General features: G+C 37.8%; 1 protein-coding gene across 5 annotated transcripts in view; it reads left to right on the top strand.

Annotated features, from left to right (window-relative positions):
• Positions 1-19,874, top strand: part of SSH2 (slingshot protein phosphatase 2) — a 238,609-nt gene that overhangs the window by 128,996 nt on the left and 89,739 nt on the right. Inside the window, exon 1 of one of the 5 annotated variants that reach the window (XM_038548402.1) lies at positions 5,345-5,659. The exons of the other annotated variants lie outside the window; for them this stretch is intronic. Coding sequence (XP_038404330.1) covers positions 5,532-5,659 — 128 coding nt within the window. The 5' untranslated portion in view covers positions 5,345-5,531. Of the gene's footprint in view, positions 1-5,344; positions 5,660-19,874 lie in introns of those variants that run through there. 5 annotated transcript variants of the gene reach the window in all.

Raw genomic sequence — 19,874 nt, 5'->3', positions numbered from 1 at the left:
AGAGTTTTTACGTCAGAAAGACAGCCAAAAAATATGATGAAGAGGAGTTAGAAAAGCAAAAGAATTTAAAATTAAAAGATTTAGGGGCTCCTGACTGGCTCAGCCAGTGGAGCACATGACTCTTGATCTTGGGGTTGTGAGTTCAAGAACCACACTGGGTATAGAGATTACTTAAAAAATAAAATCTTGGGGATCCCTGGGTGGCTCAGTAGTTTAGCGCCGCCTACAGCCCAGGGCGTGATCCTGGAGACCAGGATCCAGTCCCGCGTCCTGCACCCTGCATGGAGCCTGTTTCTCCCTCTGCCTCTCTCTCTCTCTCTCTCTCTCTTTCTCTCTTTCTCTGTGTGTGTGTGTGTGTCTCATGAATAGATAAATAAAAACTTTAACAATATATATAAAAAATAAAACCTTAAAAATAAATAAGTAGATTTATTACAACCATGCACTCTAAGATTCTTCTTTGGAGACTGACTCACTAATTGTATTTGTGAAGAGCAAGCTCCCCAACCTTTCTTTTAACTCTTTTAAATTTACAGAGCCATTAAGTCCAAAGTGTAGATTTTTATGCTGTACACTCTTTCAAGTAACTTTGTCTCTTAACTTAATCCTCACAGTAACTTCATAAATTAGATACCAATACTGAGCCAGAGATTAAGTAACAATCCAAAGTTCACAGCTAATGGTGACATTAGGATTCAAATCCTGCCTAATAATTGCAAGATTATGATTTTTCTTTCAAATATAATTAACACACAGCTTTATATTAGTTTCAGGTGTACAATATAATGATTTAACAATTCTCTACATTTCTCAGTGTTCATTAAGTGTACTGTTAATCCTTTCTATCTTTTTTACCCATTCCCTACCTCCCTTCTGGCAACCACCAGTTCTCTATATTGAAATGTCTAGTATTTTGTCTCTTTTCTCTTTGTTCATTTGTTTTGTTTCTTAAATTCCACATGTGAATGATTATTCCAATTTTAGTATATATGCTGCCAAAGCAAGCACTAAATTCCACATATGAATGAAACCATACGATATTTATCTCTCAGACTGACTGGCTTTACTCAGCATTATGCTCTCTAGGCCAATCCATGTTGTTGCGAATGGCAAGATTTCATTCTTTTTTATAGCTAAGTAATACTCCATTTTCTGTATAAACTAAGGTTAGGATTTTTAAGTGCTAGGCTCTATTGCTTTGAACTAGATGACTATTTATCTTAAGTGGATTAAATGCATTTTTCAAGATTTCTAGGCTGAATGAAATTCCTTTCCTAAGGTTCCCAACTCTAACAAAAAGATTTGGAGACCTTTCCTTAGAGTTTTATTATCCTATTTTACAGATGAAAATAAATGACTTAGCCAAAATCTTAGTTTATTAAGTGGCCATGTTAGAACTAGAGCTTAGGTCCTCTGGTTTCTAGTCTACTGCTTTTGGCACTTGAACACTATCACTTTTTTAGCTCATTAGCTACCTTCCATTCAAGTGATCCACCCAGGTTGAAATTTTGTTACAGCAGCAAAAGCATGCCACATCCTTCACTCACATTTAAAGCCACTTTTGTGTCTGTCCTGGTCAGCAAGTAAGTCAGTGTTTATACCTTACAGAGAGCACAGGAAGACATAGTAACAAGAAGTACCTTACGGATACAAGGGACATCTATTATTTAAAAAAAAAAAAAAAATTTACACTTGACAGGATGAGCACTGGGTGTTATGCTATATGGTGGCAAATGGAACTCCAATTTAAAAATTTGTTAAAAATAAATTTTGGGGGATCCTTGGGTGACTCAGTGGTTTAGCGCCTGCCTTCGGCCCAGGGTGTGATCCTGGAGTCCTGGGATCAAGTCCCATATCAGGCTCCCTGCATAGAGCCTGCTTCTCCCTCTGCCTATGTCTCTGCCTCCATCTCTCTGTGTCTCTCATGAATAAATAAATAATTAAAAAAAAAAAAACCATGATATAAAAAAAAAATAGAAAATAAAATTTTAATGCTTTTAGCATATAATTCTATAAAAATTTAATTTGGCTATTGCTAATGCTGTCAAAAGCCAAAATAACATTTTAGAATATTCATATTTCTGAGCCTTGAAATGGTCAGCAAATGACAAGACAAAATTTATTTTAAATCTTCTAACTCAAGCAAGAGAATGAAGAAATGCAGCATTTTTTCTCCAGGGCGTTTGTGCAGATTTTTTTAAAGCCTCTTCTGACTTCATGTGAAGTAGAAAAGTAGCTTAGTTTATTTCATGTTGCTCAGTCTACTTTGGAATCAGTTTTGAATTCCTAGATGGTTGGGTACAGAGAGCTTGCTCCCTAGAGCCTTGTTTCCTGACAGTCCAGAGTAAAGGATTAAATTGAGCTGAAACCAAATTGATTGACATTTTGACACTCTGCAGATTGGGAAAAGAAAGGGAATTTGTTCAACTTTTTAAGACAGTAGCAGAAAGAATTATTCCCTTAAAGGAACCCCAGTTTGCAAAGATGATTTCGTTTTTTTCTTAAAAAAAAAAAAAAAAAAAACTATGAAGCACGTTCTAGCACTTTCCCAATTTCCAATCTTACAGTTCAAAGTGAGAATTTAACTTTGAAAGCTTTTGAAAAGGCCTGGATGGGGGTGTTAAAATAGACTCCACTGAACCACACACTGGCAGAGGTCTTTTGAGGGGAAACAAAGGACTATGCACTTCTGGGGTGTCACAATAGGAACCTATCTATAAAAGACAAATATACATATGTATGAAATCCTTATCTTTAGCGTTTTTTACATGTCAGAGATATTAAGTATGAATTGAATAAGATACATTTCCTGCTGACTTCTTTTTCAAATAGATATAGATGATTACCATTCCATCATCTTTCATAAGCTGCATCATTGAGTACTGACTTCGATAAAATACCATCTCTGCTGTCATGAAAGGAATGGACTCACCTTAACAGTGCTCTTCTAAACAGCTTGCTGACTTTTTTTGATCACTGCCGGGAGGCTGTAATAAATTACAGCCTGGAAGAAGTTACAAACTGGCAAGTTTGCCAGATATTTAAAGCAATTTATTTTGGGGTGTATCAGCAGATTTCTTCTTACACTGCCATTTGGGTGCCTGCTGACACAGCCTGTATAAATCTTTCAAACATTTTCCTTACTAGAGATGGATGAAGATGATGATGCACTGGACTCCAGACCTTTCATTAACTCTTCACTTGCCAACTGGTTCTTTTACCAGATCTTTTTTTTTTTTTTAATTTTTTATTTATTTGTGATAGTCACAGAGAGAGCGAGAGAGGCAGAGACACAGGCAGAGAGAGAAGCAGGCTCCATGCACCAGGAGCCCGACGTGGGATTTGATCCCGGGTCTCCAGGATCGCGCCCTGGGCCAATGGCAGGCGCTAAACCGCTGCGCCACCCAGGGATCCCTCTTTTACCAGATCTGAAGGAAATTTGATCCCTATTTCCAGGATGCGTTTGCAATATTTCAAATCCCTAGTGCCTTGGCAACAACTTTAAGTTTTATGGAAGGATAAACTAACAAAAGAGTTTCTGGTTTTAGGCATAAAATATATAATTTAGATTGATTATTTCATTACTAGTATTTAGAAAATCACCAAACTTCCTAATAGGAAAAAAGATCTGAAAAATCATATAAAACAAAAACTTGTTTCTTCTTAATTCTAGCATATGTTGAGTCTTAAAGTGACTTGTTTCTCATTTTTGTTTCTTTTGTCTTGGATAGTGAAGTCATTTTTTAAAGTTATTAATTTCTGGCTCTAGGTCCAAAGACAATTTTATTGATACATAATTTAGTCAGGTATTCAGAAAAGCCTAACATGCTCATGCTTGGAAATATTTGTTCTGATGAGACTGGAAGGGCAAGAGATGAGGGAACCTTTACTGAGTGCCTGTACCAGGTCAACCCCTTTTGTAAACCACTATATAGCATACAGGAGAGAGAGAGAGAAGAGAAATTTTCATCTTATGAAGAGCTAGTTCCTGGTCAGGTAAAAGGCATTGCTTAGTGAGTTGTTAGGAACATGATAAAGGTTTAAACTCATGAAGAAATCAGGGTATATAGGGTTTGGTAGAAAAAGCCTCACCTACATCAGAAGTCATATAACTGGTGATGTCACTTACAAATGAGGTCATCTGGCTAGATCCTGAATATTTATTTCTACCTCTGTAAGGAGAGGATATACTCTCTAGCCTGTCTTCATCTCCTAGATCATTTGGCACATAGTTATCAACCATGGCTGTACATTGCAGTCATCCGGGGAGCCTTGGAAAATACTGATGTCTAAGATCCCACCCTCAAGAGATTCTTATTTGATAGGTCTAGAGTGCAGCCGGGCATTGGGGTGTTTAAAACCCGCACAGGTGGGGGATCCCTGGGTGGCTCAGCGGTTTCGCGCCTGCCTTTGGCCCAGGGTGCGATCCTGGAGTCCCGGGATCGGGTTCCGGGATCGGGTCCCGCGTCAGGCTCCGGGCATGGCGCCTGCTTCTCTCTCTGCCTGTGTCTCTGCCTCTCTCTTTCTATGTCTATCATAAATAAATAAAAATAAACATTTTTTAAAAACCCACAGGTGATTCATATGTACAGCTAAGGCTGTGAATCCTTGGTTTGGAGAATCATTTGGAAAGCCCTTTATACATTTATTTACAAGGGTTAGCAGATGGTATGGAAAATGTAGATAGGAGTTTTTCCCCATCACAACTTAAGCTGTTTTGCTTTAAAAAAAAAAAAAAAAATCCAAGTGTGCCTGAGTGGTTCATTGGATTAAGCCTCTGACTCTTGATTTCAGCTCACGTCAGGATCTCAGGGTCTTGAGATGAGCCCTGCATCCCCTGCCCCCGCTGGGTGGAGCCTGTTTGGATTTCTCTCTCTTTCTCCCTCTGCCCCCCACCCCCAAAAGAAAACGCCAACACACACACACAAACAGCCTCTGAGTTTCCCTAGCCCTTAGTACATAGAAACCCACTGATAAGTCTTCGTTGCATTTGTGAATGAACTGCCTTTCAAAGTTTTAAGAACATTTGAAAAAATGGGGTTTCGAGTTCAATGTGTAGAGTCGTTCACGAAGCAGGATCTTGCTATGGAAACATTCCCAAGAAACGCTAACCTTTCTTGCCTACCCCAGGCTCGCTTCACTCCTTAACGCGAGCCGCGGCATCTGGGTGCGGAACCTTCCCGGCACTCGGAGATGCCCGCAACGGTAGGTGCCACGAGCTCAGGGGCGGAGCGCCCAAAGGGCGGACCCTCTTGGCTCCTCGGACTCTCTCCGCCCTCTGGGCCCGCCCCGCCGCAGCGCCCCGCCCCGGACGCGGGTTGGGGCGGGCTGGTGGTGGCGCCCAGCCGCCGGGACTTCACAGCCGAGCCCTAGGGCTGCGGCGACGGCCTCCGCACAACCCGGCGGGCCCAGTTTGGACGCGGGGAGCTCGGGCTGCCCGCGCCTCTGGCCCGACGGAGCCCCACGCGACCGCCTCGTGCCCGAACCGGGCGGGCGCCAAGATGCGGAGCTGTGCTCCTTGAGCTGGCCCCATGACCCTGAGCACGTTGGCCCACGAGAGGAAGGCGTCCCCCGCCTGCACCTGCAGCCTCGGTGGCCCCGACATGATCCCTTACTTCTCCGCCAACGCGGTCATCTCGCAGAACGCCATCAACCAGCTGTGAGTGCGCCGCGCGCCCTCCCGCCCTTCGAAAGCTGGGAAAGTTTGCGTTTCAGCAGCCGCTTTCCCCAACATCATGGGGAGCAAGAGAGCGAGAGCGAAATCGCACCCTGCGTGCTTGGAGGTTTCGAGGTGTCCAGGGGTACAGTGGGGTGGAGGTGTGGGGTAATTCTTGGAGGCAGATCGTGTCCCCGGGGGCTGGGCGGATTGGAGAACCCTTTGCGAGAATTTCTGGTAAACCTTGAGGGAAGCACAAAGTGCATTCGTCCCTGGGAAGTTGTCTGTGGGGACCGAGTGACAGCTGAACAGGAGACTCTAGGGGTGCAGGGCGGTCTGTAGCTTCTGAAACGGCGCCCGGAAACGTTTGGACTCCCTTGCGGGTCCTGCTAGTGATCTGTGTTGTTTGGGGTTTTTGTTGTTTCGAGTAAGTTTGCGGTGACTATAGGTTTCTGTTGCAAGCCGTTAACAAAGGAAGGCTGTCCATTCTTCGCTCCTGCTGGCTGTAATCTGGATTTCAGTAGTTTGGCTATTCTTTTAGTCTCCCCCTATAGTAGTGCAAGTCCGCCTGCACACCTTCATTCACGGAAGTGCAAGATTCAACGCATCTTTAAATCGTCGCTGTTTTTGAAGTCTCTAGAGTTGTTGTCCTTCCCTTCCTTTGTGGTTTAGCTGTTTCTGAGAACTGTGTGCGGAACCTTGTGGTTAATCTCCCCTCAACGCTATCTATAGAACGCAGAGTAGAGGAACTGTGTCTATGCAGGTTGCATCCTTAAACCAGTGGAGTGGTTAGGGTTACTTTAGGTAGTGTATTAGTACTCTCGAGTCCTTCCAGGAGCGTCAACTACTGAGGTTTTCCCAGATTCCTGGTACTTAAGCAACGCTGCTGTCTCCTTCCCAGGTCAACACTGGAAAACTTTTATGTCCAACAATAGAAACTTTCCATTATCTCTATTAAAGGTTCCAAGAATAGCCAGTTATGTGATTTATAAATAATCTTACATCTAATATATTTTAATTAATGGTTTGCTTTGCCCACCAAATCAAATTAAATTTATTTGAGTTTCAGGTGTTTTTCTTTTGTGTTGATTCACAGTGGTGCTCCTACAAAAAATAGCCACACGCAAAAAAATTGATTTTACTGCTGTGAATGTACAAAATTAAATCAATTACTTACTTGCATTTTTTTAAATGGAGTAAAAGAAAAGGAAAGGAAGGAATAATCTAAAACTGGATAACCAATCTCAATAGTGTTAACAATACTTGAAAAACGTATTTAAAAAATAGGAAGATCAACCCACATGTCCATCAATAGAAAGATGGATACAACAAATGTGTAATGTAATACAGCTGAATATTATTCAACCTTAGAGAAGAAGGAAGTTCTGACACATGCTACAACATGGATAAATTTTGAAGACATTCTAAGTGAAATAAGCCAGTGACAGAGGACAAGTACTGTGTGATTCCATTTATATGAGGTACCTAAAGTAATCCTCAGGATTTGGGGAAGGGGGAATGAGAAATTTGTGTTTGATAGAGTTTCAATTTCAGAAAGAAGAAAAAGTTCTGGGGGATGGATGGTGGTGATGGTTGCACAATGATGTGACTATATTTAATGCCACTTTAAAATGGTTGAGGTGGCAAATTTTATGTTATGTATATTTAACTATGATTTTTAAGAAGATTAAACAAAATTTAAAAGGTAGAGCTTCTCAGCTTTGGGGGAGAAAAGGAATGTTGCATTTTAGTTCCTAGTATAATCAAATTAAGCCCAAATTTCTTTTCTGACTAGTTACTGTCTTTGGGTATCATTTGTCTTCAGTTTCTTCCACTGTAAAAATGAGGTTCCTAATCCAGAGAATCGTAAGAAATCATATGTGCCAGTAACACTTTGCAAACTATAAACCCCTGCACAAAAAATGAGTTAATTGAAATTGAACAATAATTAAGAACTTCCATTTGTTGACCGCTTGTCACTGTGCTAAGAGTTTAATGTATATTGTCTCATTTAATAATAACAGCAACTCTGTGAATCTTTTTGTTTTATTTACAGACGATGAAACTGAGATTTAAAGAAGTTAAGTAGTTGCTTAAGGCCATGTAGCTTAGTAAGTGACAAAACTGTCCTTAGAATCCAGATGTTTCCCACACTGGTGCTCTCAACCACTATAAAATTATATTCTTAGTAGTTACAAGGTCACTTTTGAGACTTAATCTTGGGAATTGTCCTTAACTGCTGACATCTTCAACTTAGCAGTGAAAAATGTATTTGCTTACACTAAGATTTGCTAAGGTAGACAGTCTTATAAAGAATTTGCAGAATATTTCTTTTTCATTTTTGTCTTTGTCACATTTCTTTATAAGAGATTTAATATCCAAATTTCTCTTCTCCTAAAATGTATTCATTAGTATTACATTAGCCATCATTTTTATTTGCATTCATAGTGTCGCTGAGTTCATCGTCATTTAAAAATCTTTAGCGATCATTCTGATAAAGATAAAACCGAAAATTTTGTTAAAACATGCATTTTTGGCATGTAATGCAAAAAATCTTAAATTGAATCTGTGGTCGCCTAGTATTTTATGGACTGGCTTTAGAAGGTCAGTAAACTCCTTGAGATCGTATGAAAATGTTTTGCAGATAAATGTATTTTTAATCAGATTCTCAAAGAAATGTGATCTTATAAAAAGTTAATCTCCTTCCCAAAAGGAAGTATTATTTCTAAGGCTTGATACTGTAAAGCTCAACTAGTGTGAGCATATCCCTGTCATGCCAGATTATAAATAGCAGCAACTGGTGGGAGCAACTAAAAGATTAAAATTCAGGATCCTAAGTGAATACTGACTCCAAAAAAATTTTAAGGGACGCCTGGGTGGCTCAGTGGTTGAACTTCTCCCTTCAGCTCAGGGCGTGATCCTGGGGTCCTGGGATCGAGTCTCACATCAGGCTCCCCTCAGGGAGCCTGCCTCTCCCTCTGCCTGTGTCTCTGCCTCTCTCCCTGTGTATCTCTTATGAATAAACAAAATCTTTAAAAATAAAATTTTAAGTGTATGTTTAGGGAAGGGAGTACTTTGACACATGACCAGTCTTAGCTGGATGGTTCTCTTGGCACTGCTGAGAACCCACTTGTAAGAACCTTTGTTTTATTTTCCTTTGCTGCCTAAAATTTGCTGTAGGTTTAGAAACCAAGTAACAAATCCTATGAGAACTGTGTCAGTAAAAAGGCTAGAGTAATAGAGTGAGATCCTGGGGGCAAGCCTATGGAGAAAGTTCATGACCTTTAGAGTATAGTGTTTAAACACCTATTTGATGATTTCACAGGCTCATTCTAATTTCTGGACTTTGAACTGTTATACATAGTGAAATTAGAGCATAGCTCAGATATTACTGTATTTTATTAGAGATTATGATCTCCCTTTTTCGTTGTACCAAATATGGGGTTGAATGGTATCAATGAAGAACATTAAGAGGTGATTAAATTTACTCCAGAAACTAAGAATAGTTACTGTCATAAGTTTAAATCCTACTAGAAAAAAAATATGTGAGCAACCCAGAGCATCATGTGATCAAATTTCAGGAGTCTTAAATGAGACATCTGAAATAATCATGAAAAGTTCCATACCCTTTAAGAGTCTATACATACTTTTCAATAAAACAGAAATCAGAATTTCTGAAAGATATGGAAGCCTATCTTGTTTTAAGAAGCCAAGCTCCAGTCCCAGCAGCAGAGATATAGCTGCTGAGCAAGGGGCCTTCTGGTGTTACTGGTATATGCCAAACAGCTTATCAAATACGTGGTTATTTTTGTGTCCTACAAAGTTCAGAGAAAGATCAAGAATTATAGATAAAATGCTGGCAGAGGCTACCACTAAAACCCATTTATGAAACCTCCCATTATAAAAACCTCTGATCAGAAATCTTGGAAGTAAAAAATTAATTAAAAATAAATAAATTTAAAAAAAAGAAATCTTGGAACTTAAGTGCTTGGGACATTGCTTGACTTGTTAAACAGGTTACCTTGAGCTTTTTATCCTTGACTTAAGATACTTGTATTTATTACTTGATTTCATATATGAGTTTGATTTCTTAGCTTCACATCAAGGCTTTCTAAAGCTCAAGCTTAGCAACAGGAGCATATCCAGATGGTTATCCAAAATGTAACATTTTGTGAAACTGAAAGGTAGAAACAGTTTTAATTTTTGTGTTAATTAGTAATAGTACTAGAAATCTTTGAGTTCTGCTCTGTAGTTATCCAAGTGACTTCACATGTCCTCATCTCTGATCTTAAGCTTCTATGAGAGTCACCTAAACAACTTATTTAATTGCTGCCTGGGCATCTGGGTAGCTTAGTTGGTTAACCATCTGATTCTTGATTTCTGCTCAGATCATGATCTCAGGTGAGATTAAGCCTGTGTGGGGCTAAGCATCAAGTCTGTTTAAGATTCTCTCTCTGCTTCTCCCACTGCCCCTCCCCAAACTTCTCTCTCTTTGCCTCTCTAAACAACAAACAAAAACAAAATAAACCACAAATGCTGCCCACACCCCAAGAGTTTCTGACTCTGTAGGTCTGGGATGAGTATGCATAATTTGCATTTCTTATAAATTCCTAGATGATGCTGGTCCAGGAACTACACTTTGAGAACCACAACCCTTAAGTATTACTCTGAGGCAGATTGGGCAAGTCATCATCCACATTTTATGGAATAATAAACTAACAAAATTGTAATGGTGAAATGATTTTTTGCATAGCAGTTACATGATTTGTTATCGGTAGAACTGAAACTAGAACCAGCATTTCCTGTCTCCACATACAGAGCTTCTACAATCCTGCATTCTGCTGATACCATTGTTTATATGTGGGAACGTTTCTTTAGATAAATTTCTAGTAGTGGAAATTCTGGGTCTAGTGGTATGGATATGTTAAAAATTTGATGCATACTGCCAAACTGCTTTCTAAAAAAGCTTTTACCAGCTGTAAGAATCTACCTTCACCAACCCTGGTAATGTTAATAACAATATTAAATAGCAGTTAATTTTTTATTGAACTCTTACTGTGTACCAAGCATTATTATGAATACTGATCATATTATCTAATTCTTTCTTTCTTGTGAATTAGATATACTCAGTTACAGATGAGAGGCACAGAGATGTTGAGTAACTTGTCTAAGGTCATACAACCAGGATGCAGACACAGGCAGTCTTAAATGTTTCTCTGTTGCAATTCCCTTATTACTAGAGAGGCTTAAGTATCCTTTTATATTGTTTATTGGTCGTTTTCATCTTTCTTATTTGTGTGTTTGTACTTATGACCATTTTTCTGTTGGTATTTGTTTCTTTTTGGCGTAGTCTGTATGTTCTAAATATGTGGCAAAAACCTCTTCTACCGGGCAGCCCCGGTGGCTCAGCGGTTTAGCGCCACCTTCAGCATGGGGTGTGATCCTAGAGACCTGGAATCGGGTCCCACGCACGTCAGGCTCCCTGCATGGAGCCTGCTTCTCCCTCTGCCTGTGTCTCTGCCTCTCTCTCTCTCTGTCTGTCATGAATAAATAAATAAATAAAATCTTAAAAAAAAAAAAAAAAAACTCTTCTACCAGCTCATTGCATGTCTTTTAACTTTGCATCCTGTTATAAAAGCTTTTAATTTTGTGTAATAAAATCTAGTATTTTCTCTTATGATTTCAGAGTTTTGTATCTTAATTAAAAAACCCTTCCTGTACTTCCAGGATTATAAAATATTTTACTGTGTTTTTTCTAATATGTGTATACTTTTTAAATATTTCACTCTCTAAAACCTGAGACAAGGATGTAACTTTACCTTTTTTCCAAATGGATAGTCATGTATTCCAATATCATTATTTAGTCCATTCTTACTTTGCTGATCTGAAATGCTACACCTACTATATATTAAATTCTAATAGATATTTGGAGTCTGCTTCTGTACAAGTAAATCCTGTTGATGTTTTTCTGTTCATGACATCAGTACCACATTGTATACTTACTATGGGGATTTAGTGGATATTTCGATTTTTTTTTAAGATTTTATTTTTTTATTTTTTTATTCATGAGAGACACAGAGAGAGGCAGAGACATAGGCAGAGGGAGAAGCAGGCTTCCCTCAGGGAGCCCCAGGCAGGACTCAATCCCTGGACCCAGGGATCACGCCCTGAGCTGAAGGCAACAGCTTAACCACTGAACCACACAGGTGCCCCTCAAATTCTTTTGAAAGCACACCCTCATTATTTTTAAGTAATCTCTCTATCCAACATGGGACTCAAGCTCATAACCTGGACATCAAGAGTCACACACTCTACTGACTGAGCCAGCCAGGTGCCCCTGTTTTTCAGTGTATTAGCTATTCTTGCTTATTTTATTTTCCAGATAAGTATTAGAAACACCTTATCAATTTCGACTTTAAAAAATCCTATTAGATGGGGGTGGGGGGGTGGGAGGGATGGGGTAACTGGGTGATAGACATTAAGAGGGCATGGAAAAAAAAAATAAGAGGGCATGGAATGTGATGAGCCCTGGGTGTTGTATAAGACTAATGAATCACTGACCTCTGTCTCTGAAACCAATAATACATTATGTGTTGATGGAATTTAAATAAAATTTTAAAAGGTAAAAATAAAAACTCCTATTAGGATTTTGATTGAAATTGTACTGAATTAGTTTTGGGGAGAATTAACAGCTTTGTGAAATGAGCTTTCTCAATGAGGAATGTGGTATGTGTCTACTATTTTCTAAATATTTTTCATTTAAATTTTATTCTTTTCCTCATACAGCAGTTACACATTTCTTACTGGTTATGTTCATGGGTGTTTCATAAAGTTTTTGTTAAGATATCTAAATATTTTTCTTGAACTCTTCTTTCCCATAACATTTTGTAATTATTCACTGTGTTTAGCAAAACTATACACACACACACACACACACACACACACACACATAATTTTGTTTAAGAGAGAGTACATGCATGCAAGAACTCATGCACCTTAGGTGAGGGGGCAGAGGGAGGGAAAAAGAATTTTAAGCAGAATCCAGACCCAGTGCAGAGTTTGATCTTTACCCTGAGATCATGACCTGAGCCAAAATCAGGAGTCGGGCACTTAACTGAGCCACCCAGGTGCCCCATTCTTTGTATATTTGCTTTTATATCAGACCACCTTGCTGAGTTCTTGCTTGATCCAAATATCCAGTAGATTTTTAAAGCAATTTTTTTCACTTTTCTGGGTGGATAATTATATCACCTGTAAATAAATTTTGTCTGAATGTTTATAAATGCATTGCTTTGACTAGAGCTCTAAAGTAATGTTAAATACTAGCAGTGCTAATGGTCTTATCTTGTTTTCCATTGTACAAGGAATGTTTCTTATGCTTTGTAAATAGGGGTATTTTGTGCTATATGTTCTGGCATAGACTGTTTATCAAGTTGAGGATATTTCCTGCTATAGTTGATCCTTGAACAACATGAATTTTACCTATACAAGTCTACTTATACACAGAATATTTTTTACAATCAGTACTTTAAATGTATTTTCTGTTCCTTGCGATTTTCTGAATAATATATTCTTTTCTCCAGATTACTTTATTGTAAGAATACAGTATAATACATATGTGAAATATGTATTATTGACTGTTGACTATATTGTTGTTTGACTATGTTGTTGACCCAGAAGGTCGACAGTAGACTATTAAGTTTTTGGAGAATCAGAAGTTACTTGCAGGTTTTTGACTTTGTGGGGGCTTGGTTCCCTTGACCCCCACATGTTCAAGGGTCAACTGTATACCTAATCAACCTATATCAGTATACATAGTTATTGAATTTTATTAGATGCTTTTTGGGCATCTGTTGGAATGGTAATATTTCCCCCCTTTTGCCAGTATTGCAGTGACTTATATTGAGTTGCTAAAGTTAGATCCTTACATGCTGTTTGCATTATTTATTAACAGATTGCTGGATTTGGTTTACTATTCTTTAAGATTTTAGGTTTTGAGTATTTGTCAAATCTTTGATGTTATCTTTGTCTCACTTATGTCTGATTTGTAGAATAATTTAGGTGTAGCCTTTCATTTGTTTCTATATCTGAAACCGTTCTTTAGCAGAAATTATCCGTATTTTAAAAGCCTGGAACCAAGAAGTCTTACTCCCACTATTACAATTTTATGATTTTTTTTTTTGCCTTTCAAACTTTTAAATGTCTTTGTTCACATTAAGTATAATTATCATCCATGATACTTTTTTTTAAGATTTTATTTATTTATTCATGAGAGACACAGAGAGAGAGAGAGGCAGAGACACAGACAGGGAGAAGCAGGCTCCGTGCAGAGACCGACATGGGACTTGATCCTGGGACTCCAGGATTATGCCGTGGGCCAAAGGTAGGCATTAAACCACTGAGCCACCCAGGGATCCCCATGATACTTTTTAAATCTACGTCTTGTCCTCTACAGAAATGGGCAAACAGAATTAGAATAATTGATAGATAATTGATAATGGATTGAAACCAAGCATTTATTTATGATATAAGGTCTTTTTTCCTCTCTTTGGTGGGTAGGGAAACTAGTAGTAATATTTAAAAGAGTCATGAAGTGTTTCTTTTTCTTTGATTTTAATACTGTCTTTGTAGTTACCTGATTTTTACATAGAGAAAATAGCCTTAAAAGGGGGAATGTTTTTTAAAAGATGATCAAATAAGTTTACATCTAGTGAATCTTCCAGGTGTTATGGACTTCAAATATGAAGAAAAGGTTAATGATCTATTGTCAGAGTATAAGGGTGCATGTATGTTTTCATTAGTGGTGATAACTTTATGTGGTTTTATCCACACTTGTGTTTGTTTGAAGTCAGAGCTGTAATTGGCTTGGAACCAAGGGGGAAAAAAAGAGAGCTCTCAACTTTGACCTTACTGGAGCCATGCTTTAACCAAGTTACCTGAAGAGTAAATCTGCACAATGAAGATGAACAGGAATGGTGAAGTTGTGATATGTTCAAGTCAGAATTTCTTTTTGATTAATTGAGAGTAGATTTCTCCTCCTAAATTACTACTTTTTGCTTGTGTGCTTATGTGTAATCACTCCTAAAATTGAGCAATTTCTTTAGTACTGAGAAACCACTACCCAAAGCTAAATAATTAAGGATGTTGTCATTCTCTGTTTTCAAGAGCTGTTGGACCTTGGGGTAATGGAGGGGTCCAAACTTGTGCATATGTTGCTCACATCTCTTCTTGGGTTTCTCCAGTAAATGTGAGTCCTCTTAATTACCATATGTTAAACTACCTTGAGGCCAAAGACCAGTTGTTTAGATGCTATCACATAATGTTTCTGAATTTCTAAGGTGAAAGAAAAAAAATTGGTATCCTAACTACTTTAAGCTAGGGTTAAAGTTAGCTTTGCATTGTTGAATGATGCAGGATGTTGCTGCCACTAATATAATTAGGTTTAACCTGAAGAAATGTGCTAAGAACATTAAGGCCTTTTAGGTGTTCCTGTGATTTGGAAAGGATGTAGCGCATGATTTATAAATAGATTGCTTGTGTTGCACACCAAAGGGCAAATTTGGGCTCACTTCCTTTTTTGCAGGTTTGTGTGAATTGAGCAACTCTTGTTTTCTGCATTAATCTGTTTTACAGGGGTGTGATCCTTCTTTTACTAACCTGAGAGTTTTGGCATTAATTATGTCTGTTAAAGCAACAGAACCCAGAGGCTTGAATTAGTTTGAATAAAGAGAAACCTCTTGTTAGCCTATTTTGGAGTGTTGTTTTTTAAAATTGTAACAGTTTTTAGATGTGGAAGACTTGGAATTACAATTGACCCCTGATGAGGCAGGAATTAGGAGCCTTGACCCCCTATGCATAGAAAATCTATGTATAAGGACGCCTGGGTGGCTCAGTTGATAAGTGTCTGCCTTTGGCTCAGGTCACCATCCTAGGATCCTAGGATCAAGGTAGGCATCAGGCTCCCTGCTCAGTGAGGGACCTGCTTCTCCCTCTCCCACTCCCCTGCTTATGCTCACGCGCTCTCTCTCTCTCTTTCAAATAAATAAAATCTTAAAAAAAAAGAAAAAGAGAAAAATCTGTGTATAACTTTTAACACCCCCAGAATTTAACTACTAATAGTTTACTGTTGACCAGAAGTCTTACTAATAACATAAACAGCCAATTAAAATGTATTTTGTATATTATAAGTATTATATACTATATTCTCACAATGATTTCTGACTTTTTCTATGCACATGGTTCTTCTGTGAATTTTTTTCAAATTGTTGCAGATTTCCAAAATATTTTCCAATATTTTTAATGAAAGAAATCTACATATAAGTAGACTCATGCAGTTCAAACCCATATTTATTGTTCAAGGAACCTATACTGTTTCTCCTAAGATTAACATACCCAATTCCCATAAACACCAAAATATTTTAATTTTCTGTTATTATTAATTTTTTATTTTTTATTATTTTTGTGGGGAGTTTTAGTTTGAAAAGTTGCAGCACCTAAAGAGGTTGTAAATACTCAATGTATATTTCTTTTCCTAGAAGATGAATGAAATAGGTCAAACAGTATATGAAACTGAACTACTTTGATATCCCTTTAACCAGATTTGGTATAGATCATTCTGTCAGTCTCCCCTCTGTGATACTCATCTGTCCCCAGTAAAATTTCACATTCAATTCTTAAAGTATCCCATTTCTTAAATATTTTCTTTAAAAATTCTTAGAGGTTCTCATGGGTCACATATTCAGAATCTTACTTACCCTTTGTTCTGGTTGCTAATAGTAATAGTCTAGTGTTTGGAATGAAGCAGACCATAGTCCCTTTCCAAGTTTCACCACCTATGAGCTGTGTGACCTTGAATATATTATATAACCGCTGTAAGCTTTAATTTCCTCATTAATAAAATGGAGCTTAGAATACCTATTTGGATTAAATGTGATATTTGTGAATTACTGCTAATAGCACTCAGTAAATAGTAGCTAATATTTTTGCTCTTTTGATATAAGCTAAAACATAGGGGAAAGAATTAGAATACAGAGTGGTAAGCCAGCCTGATGGTAAAATTCTATCATTTGCGTCATTGTCACGATTGTACCTATTCTGGGCGAAGGGTGGGAGATTAAAAGAAACACTAGACATGGTTCTAGTGGTCGGAATGCTCAGTCTGTTGAAGATATAAGACAGGTCAATAAAAGGATAAATAAGAAAACAGCAAGTCCTAAGTGCCAGATGAATGGTCCAAACAGTGCTTTAAATATTCAGAGGACAGAAAGGTATTGTAAATGAGCCAATCAGAAAAGGCATTATAGAAGTAGGATTTGAGCTGGGACTCTGACCTTTATTTCTTCCTGTCTTAAATGTCTTGATTTGTATAAACAGAGATAAAGGCTACTTGAGTGGTGAGAGAAAAGGAAGACTAATGTGGCAGATGTTATGGCCATATTACAAATAATTAATTTTCTTTCTTTCTTTTTAAATTTTATTCATTTATTCATGAGAGAGGCAGAGACACAGGCAGAGGGAGAAGCAGACTCCATGAAGGGAACCTGATGCGGGACTCAATCCCAGAACTCCAGGATCATGCCCTGAGTCAAAGGCAGACACTCAACCGCCGAGTCACCCATGGATCCCACAAATAGTTAATTTTCAATAAAGGACTGCTATTAATCATTTGTGGTTAAAAAAAAAAAAGGAGAATCCAGAAAGGCTTTTGTGTAGACTGATTATATTCTCTTTAGGATATTGCTATGAGTGTATTTCGCATATATCAGGGACAGAATTTATCAAGTTATATCGAGTACCCACTGAATACACAGCACAGTAATTAACATTTGCAGACTTTACATAGCTTACTTAGGAAGGCTGCCAGTTTTACAATGCTGTTAATGAATCAGTACCAGTGTCTGGGAGCACAATGTGAAATCCCCACAGGCAGCCTAAGAACAGAAATCATTAAACTATCTATCTGTTAGTGGCTTTATGGTTTAAAAAAAAAAAAAAGGGAAAGAGAAAGAAAAAAGCACATTTGAGTAATTCAAAGCAAAACCCTCTTTCTCTGCTTCCTCTGGGTACTTTTAACTCTAGATATTATTATATCAGCATCATGTGGTAGGTAAGGTGGTTCCCATGGCACAGAGGGCTTGTAATATTTACAGTAGGGTGAGATATAAGGGGTGGGGTGTTCTGATAACTATTTGTCCTTGTTCTTATTGGCTGGGTTACCAGTTTAATGGCCTGGTTGCCTATTAATGGCTCAACTTAGTGTTCTGTAAGCAATGCAGCTCCTTAGTTTCTAAGTCAAATACATATGCAAACCATCCAAGTGGACCTGGATCTTTTACACACATAATAGACCCACAATTACACATCAATTAATAAAGATCAAGAGTAAGTGCCATGTTACCCTAGCCCAAAAGATAGTTTACTGATATAAATTCAAAGATGAGTTACTGCAACACAGTACTAAAACTTTTGCAGATTGTTCCTTATTATACTCTCCTATACTGAGAGAAAATAGCAGACTGAGAAAACAAGAGAAATTGCACCCTTATTTCTACTTCGTAATTCCAAGTAAATAAATTTAAAACCAGATTAATTTTTTTTTTCAAAATTAAAGCAAAACTGAAAATTGTAGACTGGCTAGTTATCATCTCTCTATCTTAAAAATGAAAAGCCATTATTGTTTTAATCATACTTTTTTATTACCTCCTTGGAAGTACTTGAGTATGTCTGTTGAGAACATACTTCAGTCTTTTTAACTATCGGTGAGTTGGAGCTTGTTCTCTTCTGCGGCTCTTCTGGGGTCAATTAACTATTCCCACACTACCAGAATTCTCTTTGTTTTTTGTTGCCATTTTTGATGCTTGGAGAACTTCTCAGCAAGGCTATATGCCCTGTTTTTCAGAAAATGTTTATTGTGCTTTAAAAAAATAATAACATCTAGTCTCTTCTTCAATTAAAATCAAAATTAACAAATATTGAATTCCAGTGCTGTTCTTTATGGCACTCTTAAAAGTCACTTTTGGAGAAATTTCCAAATAGAGAATCTCTTTTGCTTTAAAAACTTATCTATTGGGGTGCCACTACTGTTAAGCATTTGTCTTTGGCTTAGGTGGTGATCCCAAGGCTCTGGGTCTTCGGCTGCCTGCTCAGCAGGGAGTCTGCTCCTCCCTCTACCCCTCCCTCCTGCTTGTTCTCTCTCTCTCTCTCATCCTCTCTCTTTCTCTCTGATAAATAAAATCTTTGAAAAAAAAAAAACTTACCTACTTTATACTCAGTAAAGTTGGTAATATCTCATTCTTTACCATCCACTCAGCTTAAAAGCAAACTTGTCTCCTAGGTGAGTGATTTTTTTTAATGTAACTGGTCTTACTGATAATTAAAAACCAAGCAGAAAGTATTGGTTATTTTTCAATACTTGTAGATGGTGCACATTTATTATAGAAAAAAAAAAAAAAACTAAGGCAGTCCTTTTTCTCACAAAAACCATTATTTTCATTCTTATCTCCCAAAGAACTTTACTATTAACATTATCCAGGCTTTCTCTGTGTGTGTATGTATATACTTTTAAAAATGGAACTGTCCTCTATCTACTGCTTTGTAATCTGATTCTTTCACTTAGCATGTTGCAAATATCCTGCCATTGTCCTCAAACACATTTCTTTCATATCATTTTTTAAGAGTTATTTGTTTTCCATAGAACTGATTCAAAATCTGTCCTATTGCACATTTTGACTATTCCAGTTTCTTGCAGCCATAAACAAAAGTTAATGAATATCCATGTGCCTAAGTCTTTGCACATATCCACAAAAGAAATATCCGAAAGCCTAATTCTAGGATTTTTAGGCCAAAGGGTAGGCCTATTTCTAGGGCTTTTAATAGATTGCTAGTTTGTTTACGAGAAATGTACCAGTCTCACTCCCACCAACAATTTTAGTAATTCATTTTCCTGAATGAATTACTAAGTGATAAAATTCACTTGAAGTGATAAAAAGTGAAATCAAGGTAAATACAGTTTTATTCTTTTTTTTTTTTTTAAGATTTTATTTATTTATTCATGATAGAGAGAGACAGACAGACAGAGGGAGAAGCAGGCTCCATGCCCGGAGCCCGATGCTGGACTCGATCCCAGGACTCCAGGATCACGGCCTGGGCCAAAGGCAGGCGCTGAACCGCTGAGCCACCCAGGGATCCCCAGTTTTATTCTTTAATTCATCTGAACTGC

This window comes from Canis lupus, chromosome 9 (assembly GCF_011100685.1).
Source record: "Canis lupus familiaris isolate Mischka breed German Shepherd chromosome 9, alternate assembly UU_Cfam_GSD_1.0, whole genome shotgun sequence".
NCBI classification, from domain to species: Eukaryota; Metazoa; Chordata; class Mammalia; order Carnivora; family Canidae; genus Canis; species Canis lupus.
This window is presented reverse-complemented; position numbering and strand designations above follow the sequence as displayed.